Source organism: Dipodomys merriami, unplaced genomic scaffold (assembly GCF_024711535.1).
Source record: "Dipodomys merriami isolate MVZ:Mamm:240054 unplaced genomic scaffold, mDipMer1.0.p SCAF_373, whole genome shotgun sequence".
Taxonomy (NCBI): Eukaryota; Metazoa; Chordata; class Mammalia; order Rodentia; family Heteromyidae; genus Dipodomys; species Dipodomys merriami.
Genome location: NW_027205304.1, coordinates 951,620 through 962,500, shown reverse-complemented (window position 1 = coordinate 962,500; position 10,881 = coordinate 951,620). Strand labels below are relative to the sequence as shown.

The 10,881-nt window shown below is 42.3% G+C and overlaps 1 protein-coding gene across 1 annotated transcript in view; it reads right to left on the bottom strand.

Moving 5' to 3' along the window:
• LOC138804832 (NXPE family member 3-like) overlaps window positions 1–9,337 on the bottom strand; it is a 16,176-nt gene extending 6,839 nt beyond the window's left edge. Inside the window, exons 1-2 of the mRNA XM_069989333.1 lie at window positions 9,179–9,337; window positions 3,428–4,164 (exon numbers count right to left, since the gene is read on the bottom strand). Of these exons, the coding sequence (XP_069845434.1) occupies window positions 3,428–4,164; window positions 9,179–9,235 (794 nt within the window). The 5' untranslated portion in view covers window positions 9,236–9,337. The remainder of the gene's footprint in view (window positions 1–3,427; window positions 4,165–9,178) is intronic.
• Window positions 9,338–10,881: the final 1,544 nt, after the last annotated feature.

Sequence of the window (10,881 nt, the reverse complement as noted above, 5' to 3'; positions counted from 1 at the left end):
TAGGCCCATGACCGGACCCACCCCCCCAAAAAAGAAAGAGGTGGAGGGAGATCAAATAGGCTGGGCACTGGTGGCTTACACCTCTAATCCTAGCTACTTAGGAGGATGAGATCTGAGGATTGTGGTTCAAAGCCAGCTTGGGCAGGAAAGTCTGTGAGTCTGTGAGACTTTTTTTTTTCTGTTTATGTGATGCTGAGGCATTGAACCCAGGGCCTCATGCATGCAAGGCAAGCACTCTACCACTGAGCCACCTTCCCAGCCCTCTGTGAGACTCTTATCTCCAACTAACCACCAGAAAACTGGAAGTGGAGCTGTGGCTCAAAGTGGTAGAGTGCTAGACTTAAGTGAAAAAGCTCAAGGACAGCACCCAGGCTCTGAATTCAAGCCCCACAACCAACGAAAAAAAAGAAAAAGAAAGAAAAAGAAAGAAAGAAAGAAAGAAAGAAAGAAAGAAAGAAAGAAAGAAAGAAAGAAAGAAAGAAAGAAAGAAAGAAAAAAGAAAGAAAGAAAAGAGAAAACAAATAGTTCAAATAGCTAAAAACAAAACAAATTAAAATTAAGTTTGAAGGAAAAAAAAAGTGATCACAGGACAAGGTGACTAGAATACTTTTATTTTTACCCAGATTCCTGTCTTCACGTATGCTTTAATCTGACAGCTCAAGATCACTTTATGAAGTCTTCAATTACTTATGTAATTTCACAAATACTTTGTGGAGAGGGTGTGCTTTAGAAGAAGAGTACTTGCCTCACCTGTGCAAAGGCTCTAGGTTAGACCCCAAACACCACTAAATACATAAGTAAAAGTAGTATTTGCATGAAGTGCTGGGCAGAATTGACAGAAACTGGACCTTTTACATGACTAATGGGACTATAATACAATATGGCAGGCTGGGAAGGTAGCTCAGTGGTAGAGCGCTTGCCTTGCATGCATGAGGCCCTGGGTTCGATTCCTCAGCACCGCATAAGCAGAAAAAGTTGGTAGTGGTACTATGGCTCAAGTGGTAGAGCGCTAGCCTTGAGCTGAAGAGCTGAGGGACAGCGCCCAGGCTCAGAGTTCAGGCCCCACGACTGACAAAAACAAACAAACAAACAAATACAATATGGCCACCTGTTCCCCCTCCTCCCCAAAATGGCTGTTTACTATAAAACTAAACAACCACCAATCACAAAACTGAGAAATTATATTCAAACATTTATTACTGAGAAATAAAAGGTTATGTGCATATAAAATCCTATAAATAAAGATTCAACCTTTGCCCATAATAATAAAAAGCTGGACACACATCAAATGTCCTTCTATGAGTGAATGATTAAACAACTGTTGTGTAGTACTAGAGAAAAATCATACTATAAGCTCAGCTACTCAGAAAGCTGAGCTATGAGGATTGCAATTCGAATCAGCCTGGGCAGAATAGTCCATGAGACAATTATCTCCAGTTAACCAACAAAGAGCTGGATATGGTGATATGGCTCAAGTGGTAGAGCACCAGTCTTGAGGAGAAAAGTTAAGCAAGATCATGAGGCCTTGAGTTCAAGCCCCAGTACTGGTATAAAAAAAAAAAAAGAAATTCAGTGAGAAAGAGGAATAATTTTTTGCTACTACTGGGATTTGAACTCAGTGCCTTATGCTACCTGTCCTTACTTTGATTATTCAACGCTACCATTTGAACCATGACCCGCAGGTGTGTGTGTGTGTGTGTGTGTGTGTGTGTGTGTGTGTGTGTGCCGGTGCTGGGACTTGAATTCAGGGCCTCACCCTCTTGCTTGACTTCTTCTATGAAGGCTGACACTCTGTCACTTGAGCCATACCGACACTTCTGGCTTTTTGGTGGTTAATTGGAGATAAGACTGTCATAGACGTTTCTGCCCAAGTAGTTTCCAGCCACAATCCTCAGATCTCAGCCTCCTGAATAGCACTATAGGCATGAGCCACTGGTACACAGCTAGCCCTCTCAGTGTTTTTGCTTTACTCTTTTTTTTTTTTTGGCACTGAAGTTTGAACTTAGGACTTCATGCTTTCTCAGCAGGTACTCTACCATTTGAGTCAGTTCATCCAGCCTGGATATTTGCTGATTATTTTGGAGGTGGAATCTTATGGATTTTTCTATTTGGGCTGACTATGAACCATGATCCTCTGGCTATCAGTCTCCTGCGTAGCCAAGATTACAGGTGTGAGTCACTGTTGGCCAGAGTTAGTTTATTTTTCAGATAGAGTCCTAGACGTTCATCCATCCTGGCCTTGAACCATGATCTTCTTATCTCTGTCTCCTGTGTAGCTGGGATTACAAGTGTTTGTCACCATGCCCGGGAATAAATTATTGATATATGTAAGAACTTGGAGGTTTCTCAGTCAATTCCAAATAGTCACATACTAAATGTATAGCATTCTGGAAATGAAAAAAAACTATTGAAATGTACAATAGAGTTCCCCAATTTTTAAAATGTTATGTCATCATGAATAATTTAAAAAATTTGGGGCAGAGTACTGGGGTTTGAACCCTGGGTTTGCACTCATTACATAGGTGCTCTACCACTCGAGCCATGTCTCCAGCTCTTTTTTGCCTAAATTGTTTTTAGATAGGATTTGCATTTTTATTCAAGGGCGGCCTCCACCTTTGATGTTCTTTTTTTTTTTTTTTTTGGTCATGGGGCTTGAACTCTGGGCCTGGGCACAATCCCTCAGCTCTTCAATTCAAGGCAAATGCTCTAGCACTTGAGCCACAGCGCCACTTCTGGTGTTCTGGTGGTTAATTGGAGATAAGAGTCTCATGGACTTTCCTGCCTGGGCTGGTTTTGAACCACAATTCTCAGATCTCAGTCTCCTGAGTAGCTAGGATTACAGGCACGAGCCCCCAGCGCCCAGCTTGATGCTCTTATCTATGGCCTCCTGCTTAGACACAACCCACCATGGGTGACTTGTTGGGTGAGTGATGGGTGTTATTTTGGCGGGGGGGGGGGGGGCGGGAGTGGGGGAGAGTTTGTGTTGGTTTCAAACTGTGAATGTCCTGATTTTGTCTCCTGAGTAGCTAGAGATTTTAGGCATGTGTTGTCATGCTTGGCCAAATAATTAAAGATCTAACTAAATAACAATGAAGTGTCAGATTAAAATCTAAGTGAAGACAGAAATCTAAAGAAATAAAGGAAGCACTCAAGCCACTTTTGCCCTGAGATGATTTGCTCTGTCCTGAACACTTCATCTCTTCTTTTTCTTTAAGCCCAAGATCCTTTAAGCCCTAGCTTAGCCTCTAAATAAATAGCCTGACCAGTGGTCTATGTCTATGTAGCCCTGTCTTCACACAGTAGGTGCTCAACTAACAATGTGATGAATGAGAATAGGGAATAAATAAATGGTGGTGGGCATGAGGGTGGTATTGAGAGGACAGGATGTGGTATAGATTTGACCTATCCCAGATTCTTGGTGTCTTACCATGCCAGCAATGCGTCCTCTTGGTGTGTGGTCACCTTCAGATAACTTCCACTTGAATGACCAACTAAGGAGCTACAGGGGAGGGTAGGGGGCGCAGCACAGAACCAGAGCTCGCCAGAAACCACATCCCTGTATTGGCAGGTAGACCCTTTAGTTCCGGTTGCATGGGGATCAACATTACAAATTGCAATCTCTTCAGGTCCTGTCATCCCCCGGAAATAGCCTCTAAAATTAACCGTGGCCTGGTTCTCTCTCCAGACTCTCCGCAGAACCCCAATTGCCTCGCTGGAATGGATCAGTCGGACTTGCACCTGAGCCCTCCCAGCCCAGAGCAGGGGGAAGGACAATAGGTAGGTGCCATTCTCTAGATCCTTCACATCTCCTGGCACCCCTGCTCTTAATTCTGGACCTAGGAGCCGTGCCTGAAACAGATCCCCTCCGTGGGTCTTGGGCCTGCCCCTGTGGTCCCTGGCTACAAGGATAGCCTCTAGGTGGTCCCCCAGGACATAGGTGACCTGGGTAGGACCCCTCAGGTGGTAAGTGGAGGTCTGGGGACTGGTGGAAGCCAAAAGATCCTTCCCATCTTCTGGGGTTCGAGGCCAGTAGAGAAGACTGGTCAGGTTGGTGAGCTCCTGAGGGAGAGAGTCCCAGAGGGGTGAGGTATTTTTAGAAACAAGATAGGGTCTTGGAGGTCGGTAGACGGTGGTGTCAGGCCAGAACATCTTGATATAGAGTATCTGTGAGGGGGTGGGGAGAGAGAGAGAGAGAGAGGTTTGTGAGTGGCGTGAGTTTCCTTCTTTGAAGGGGATTTCCATTCATCAAAGCTGGTTCCCTCTACTGGGTAACACCCAAGAATCCTGCCTGCCCAGTACTGTTTTGTCAGTCACTGACATTTGAATCACCACTACCTACATTTGAAAGGAGTACCTCAGTCAGGCATCTGTGGCTCACAGCTGTCATCCTAGCTACTTAAGAGGTTAAGATCTTAAGATTGAGGTTCAAAGCCAGCCTGGCAGGAAAGTCCATGGGATTGGGCACTGTCCCTGAGCTCTTTCACGAAAGGCTAGCACTCTACCACTTTGAGTCACAGCACCACTTCTGGTTTTCTGGTGGTTCATTGGGAGATAAGAATCTTACAGATTTTCCTGTCCTGGCTGGCTTTGAACCACAATCCTCAGATCTCAGCCTCCTGAGTAGCTAGGATTAGAGGTGTGAGCCACCAGTGCCTGGCTGTCCATGAAATTCTTATTTCCAATTAACCACCAAAAAGCTGAAAGTGGAGGTCTGGCTTAAGTGGTAGAGTTTCAGCCTTGAGTGAAAAAAGTCAATTGAGAGTGCAAGACCTGAGTACTAGTACAAAAAATATAATGCACAACTCCACAAACAGTTCAAGTGATAAATAGTATAATAGACAAATTGAACTATATCTATTGAAATACTGTCATCAAATGGGAATGAACAGATAGTAGTGTCACACAATAGCATAGAAGAATCACAAAATATGGTACATAAAAAGTACATGTTATATTTCTTTTCTTTTTTGTTGTTGTTGGTTATGGGGCTTGAATTCAGGGCCTGGGTGCTGTCTCTGAGCTTTTCTGCTCAAGGCTAGAGCTCTACAGCATAACTTCCAGCTTTCTGGTGGTTAATTAGAGATAGGAGCCTCGGGGACTTTCCTGCCCTGGCTGGCTTCTTTACCAGGTAGCTAGGATTATAGGTGTGAACCACCAGCACCTGGCACATTATGATTATATTTCTATGAAATCCAAAGACTGGTGAAAACTATACTACTCTAAGTCAGGTGTTGGGGCTAGGAAGGTGGCTCAGTGGTAGAGCACTTGCCTTGCATGCATGAGGCCCTGGGTTCGATTCCTCAGCACCACATAAGCAAAAAGAAAAAAGCCAGAAGTGGCGCTGTGGCTCAAGTGGTAGAGTGCTAGCCTTGAGCTGAAGAGCTGAGGGACAGCGCCCAGGCCCAGAGTTCAGGCCCCACAACCAGACCATCCCTGCCCCCCCCCCCCCGCCCCAAAAATGTACTAAGTCAGGTGTTGCCACGTTGGAAAGAAAAACAAAAGGCAGTAGTGACAAAAATGAGGGCCTAAGAGGAGCTTCCTGCTAGTTACTTCTATTTCTGTTTACATTTTGGTATCTAGATATGGTGTGTTTGATTTTTATTGAGCACTTACAGTTTTTATGTGTGCTTTTCATATATGATAGTTATAATTTAACATCTAAAAAGAAAAAAATATTGACCACTGCACAGTGGAAAACACACAAGGACTTTCTGGTGTCTGAAACGAATAGACTCACAAAAAATAGAGCATTTTTGTTTTGTTTTTTTTTTTGGGTCCTGTCGTGGGGCCTGAACTCTGGGCCTGGGCGCTGTCCCTTAGCTCTTCAGCTCAAGGCTAGCGCTGTACCACTTGAGCCACAGTGCCACTTCTGGCTTTTTTCCTTTTTGCTTATGTGGTGCTGGGGAGAATCAAACCCAGGGCCTCAGGCATGCAAGGCAAGCGCTCTACCACTGAGCCACCTTCCCAGCCCAAAAATAGAGATCATTGAAGGCTGTTGTGCCACTCTCCCCAGAGCTAGCTGGGCACCTGTGGCAGGGTTTATCTATGACCTCAGGGGTGCTGATGTCCCTTCTCCTTGTTGCTAAGGAGTCAGACTCACAATTTTAACAAACGAGATGAAAAAAATAAATAAATAAACGAGATGATGTGGGTAATATAAGGAAGTTGGAAAGCACTTTGACAGTCAGTGAAAGATCCCTACTGGGAGTGAGGGAGCTGTCCTTTGGGAGCAGAAGCACACATCCTTCTCATCATGGCTGGCTGGAAACAGGGTTGCTGATGGTTATAATCCAATTCAAAGTTCCAACTCAAGCCAATGAGGGTACATGTGTGTGTTTCTATTCTTTAACTCCTTTGACACAGACCATTGACATGGCTGATTAATCACAACACCCATGATAGTTTACAAAGTGAAGATAGGCAAACAATTCCAGGATATATCCATACCAGGAAATACCAATACTGGTATTCATGTTGCCATTTTAGTTGGGTGGGAAAGACTGCTTCTTCTCACATATACCAAAATGTCCATCTCCCATTTTCACACAGTTCACAGTTCCTTTGGAAATGAAACCAGTGCTTTTACTGTGATGGGAATCTGCTTTGTTCTCACAATTCAATCAATTCAGTGTTGTTCCCACGGCCTGCTGACGACCCTCACGCCCCTTTCCCCAGGAGACCCCCACTTAAAAATCTCCTCCCCAGAATCTTATCCCTGTCCTTGAGTTATTTGTAGCAAAACTTCACCCTCAACCTTGTTGGAAAGTGCACCATGTGCCACAGCTGCAAAGACAGGATACAATCTGCTACAAACACAAAGACATCCAAAAGAAACTTTCTCCCTTAAATGTAAAAACATTACATCCCCCCCCTCCTTGTTTCTCCAACCCTGCTGGGTGTCACATGGAGTTCTACTGCAGTAATGATTACAGTTTGCTCTGATCTGTTAAGGTCTCTACCTCTTTCTCTCCTTTCATCCATTTGATCTTTCCTTACACTCATGACTGACTCAGATTCCTAACAGATGGTATGGAAAATGACTCCATTTCATAACACACTGAACCTATTAAACTCTCTGTTAAACTTACCTGTAAAACTCAATTCCTGTTAAACTTACTACTTTCAAGTCTAGTTTCTCAACTCATGTGGTAGCTCATTTACTTTTAAAGCAAAATCATATATATATATATATATATATATATATATATATATATATATATATATTTGTTCTGATACTGGATCTTGAACTCAGGCCTAGGTGCTATCCCTTATATCCCTTAGACAGCTCAAGACTGGCTCTATACCTCTTTAGCCACAACTCTACTTCTGGTGTGTGTGTGTGTGTGTGTGTGTGTGTGTGTGTGTGTGTGTGTGTGTGTGTGTGTGTGTGTGTGTGTGTGTGTGTGTGTGTGTGTGTGTGTGTGTGTGTGTGTGTGTGTGTGTGTGTGTGTGTGTGTGTGTGTGTGTGTGTGTGTGTGTGTTTCTGGCTAATTGAAAATATGAGTCTTTTACCAACTTTCCTGTCCCAACTGGCTTCAATCCTGAAATCTTAGCCAGGAGAGTAGCTACAATTATAGGGTGAAGCACCAGCACCTGCCCTTTTAAGTCTATATTTTCTTTTTTTTTAATTTATTATTTTTTTAATTGTGAAAATACTGTACAGAGGGGTTACAAGTACAAGGGCAAGATAATGAGTACATTTCTTATCAAGCATTGTAGCCTTCTCCTTTGTTTCCCCTTCCCATCCTCCCCCTGCCCCTCACCCAATCCTCCCCCTCCCCCCCCCCCCCCCCCCCCCCGCACCAAAGTTGTAAAGTTCTTTCGGCATAACGACTTGTAAATCTCATTGTTGCAGTGGGTCCACCTGTATCCCTATTTAAACGATTTGTTTTTCCCCTTCCCCTCCACAAATTATACTGACATGAAATACAGTGAAAGCAGGGGTTATACTGTGGGGGAGGGACATACAAAGCAACAAGGAAATAATCTTATAAATGTGTTAGAAACAATCACATGAAAGAAAAAAAACATTTGAATACATATCTTAGGGTTCATTTCCGTAACATCACCTTATCTGACCTTTTCTGCTTGATTCAGACATATACTAGTTATTGCAAATAAGGGAAACCATGGGACCTATGTTTCTTTGGGCCTGGCTTACTTCACAATATAATTTTTTCCAAGTTTTTCCATTTCCTAACAAATGGGGCAATGTCATTCTTTCTGATGGAGGCATAGAATTCCATTGTGTATATATACCACATTTTCTTGATCTATTCATCTACTGAGGGGCATCTGGGTTGGTTCCATATCTTAGCTATAGTAAATAGTGCTGCAATAAACATAGTCGTGCTGGTAAGTCTATATTTTCAAGGCAAAACATCCTGTTGTTTAAATAATGACAACTCAATCAGTTCATTCAAAAAGTCTAGTCATTCTTTACCGATTTAAGTATGCAAAGCCAAATTACTCTATAGAAATATTGTACTGATTAACACCTTGTATTATTGGAATAACTTTTGCCAAGTCTTTGAGAAAAAGAATAGCTCAATTTAGTTTCAATTAGTGCAGTAGAATGCTGTTACTTTGTTTTTGTGTTTTAAAAATTAACACTTTGCATGCAATGAAATTCACCCATTTTAAGTGTACCGTTTGACTAATTTTGGTAATTATATACAATTGTGGAACCCCACCACAATCAAGATACAGAATGAGTCTCTTACCCTAAAAACTTTCTTCCCTTCTTTTCAGCTGTCCTCTTCTCCCACCTGCAGCCTACATAGCCATTGATCTGTCTTTATGGTTTTGTCTTTTAGGCAAAAGTCATTTTCTAGATATTTCTCTTTTCAAATAAGTGAAATCATATAATTCATGTGTATTTAGGACAATAAAAATTTTTAAAAAAGCAATGTCAATCCCTTACTTGTTTTCTCTACAATTTCTCTATAATAACTCGTTTCTGGGTTTATGTCTTAGATTTCTTGATCCAACCTGGTCACCCTAGTTCAAAGGCTGACATTCCACCGTGTATTTACAGGTCTTGAAATCACCCAGGGGTGGAGATAAGAAGACTGAGAGCTTTCCTCAGTCTCTTCTTCTTAACAAGATCATTTAAACAATCCAAACCCAAGAGAAGAAACAAGCAAGTAAAGAGAAGGAAGGCAAGAGAAGTACTCACCCAAGCCAGAAAGGCTAATCCAATGGCCAGCATCTTGATACTCTTGAACTGCTCCATGGGGGTCTACACAACTTTAGACTCTTCCCATGTTGCTGGTACTAGAGGATTTGAACTCTGGGTTTCACACTCACTAAGTTGATGTTTTATAACTGAATCACACTTGAGCAGTCTCAATTATAAGTATGAATCAGTTATTTAGTCAAACAGAGCAGAAGTCCAACTTGATGATCAAGGTTTATTGGCAACTTTACAATATCCTTATTGGCAACTTTACAATATCCTTATAGGTTGTCTCTGTCACCGGTACATGGCACACTTATATCAAGTTTTCAGAGCTTGTGACACTCAGGAATTATGATGCAGTCAGCTGACTTTCATTATAGCCAAATGCCAATGATAATTTCAATCTAGAGGAAGAATTTATTATTTTAGAGGCTTTTGTCCACAGAGGTTGTTTTCTGAGTCATGGCAAGGTAGAACATCAGAAGTATGTGCGGACCAAGAGACAGTGGCTCACGCCTATAATCCCAACTACTCAGGAGGCTGAGATCTGAGGTTGAGATTTGAAGCAGGCCTGGGCTAGAAAAGTCTATGAGACTCTTATCTCTGTAAGAAACACACATGGACTCTCCAGTGTCAAAAATTAATAGGCATACAAGAAGTAGAGCAGATTTCATCAAGACAATTTATTTGTTTCTTTTTTCTTTTTTGCTAGTCCTGGGGCTTGACCTCAGAGCCTGCGCACAGTCAGTCCCTGAGCTGCTTTTTGCTCCAGGCTAGCACTCTACTACTTGAATCACAGCACCACTTCTGGCTTTTTCTGTTTATGTGGTATTGAGGAATCAAACCCAGGGCTTCATGAATGCTAGTCAAGCACTCTACCACTAAGCCACATTCTCAGCCCGGCAATTTACTTTGATAGAAAATCATTTAATCTTAAAACACTCATCTTTCTCCCAGATAGATTTATCTAAGAACTGCCCAGGCTACAGACCTCACTTTAATCATCTCCCCTCCCCAAACATATCTTGATAAAAGAGGTAAGCTGTAAACTGTAGATATATCTGATAAAAACATATGCTGTTTTTTTTTTGTAAAAAAACCTTCTTGGAGTTGAATATCAGAATATTTTTTAAAACAGGACTGTTTATTGAGGAACAACAAGGGGCAGCAATCTTCCTGTGGGATCCGAGGTTATGGGAGGAGGTGAGGTTGAAGTGAGGCTTTTATGGGGTTTGGCTCAGGAAAAGGGTTTCAAATCAAAAGACCTTTAGGTCTGGTGAGGTGGGCCTTCTGATCAGGCTCACAATGGAATATTCTACGCAAGGCTGGTCGCAGGAACTTGTGGCTCCTGGGTGGGAAAGTCTCACTTGCAGTCAAACATGTCTACACACAACTATTATTTTGCCTGACATCTATAGGTGCCTGAGGTAATGGTCAATCCTTCATATTCTGTCTTTAGAGCCATAAGAAGATTGAGCCCAGAGTGGAAAGGTAAGTCCTTCATTAGAAGGACTTAAAGAAAACACTTAAAGCCTGAAGTTGTGCTGTGGCTCAAGTGGTAGAATATAGCCTTGAACAAAAGAAGCCCAAGGACAGTGCCCAGGCCCTGAGTTCAAACCCAAAACTGGCAAAACAAACAAAAACAAAACATTTTTTTTTCTTAAAGTTCCTTCCTTCTTGTAAAGGTTAAACAACTTTGT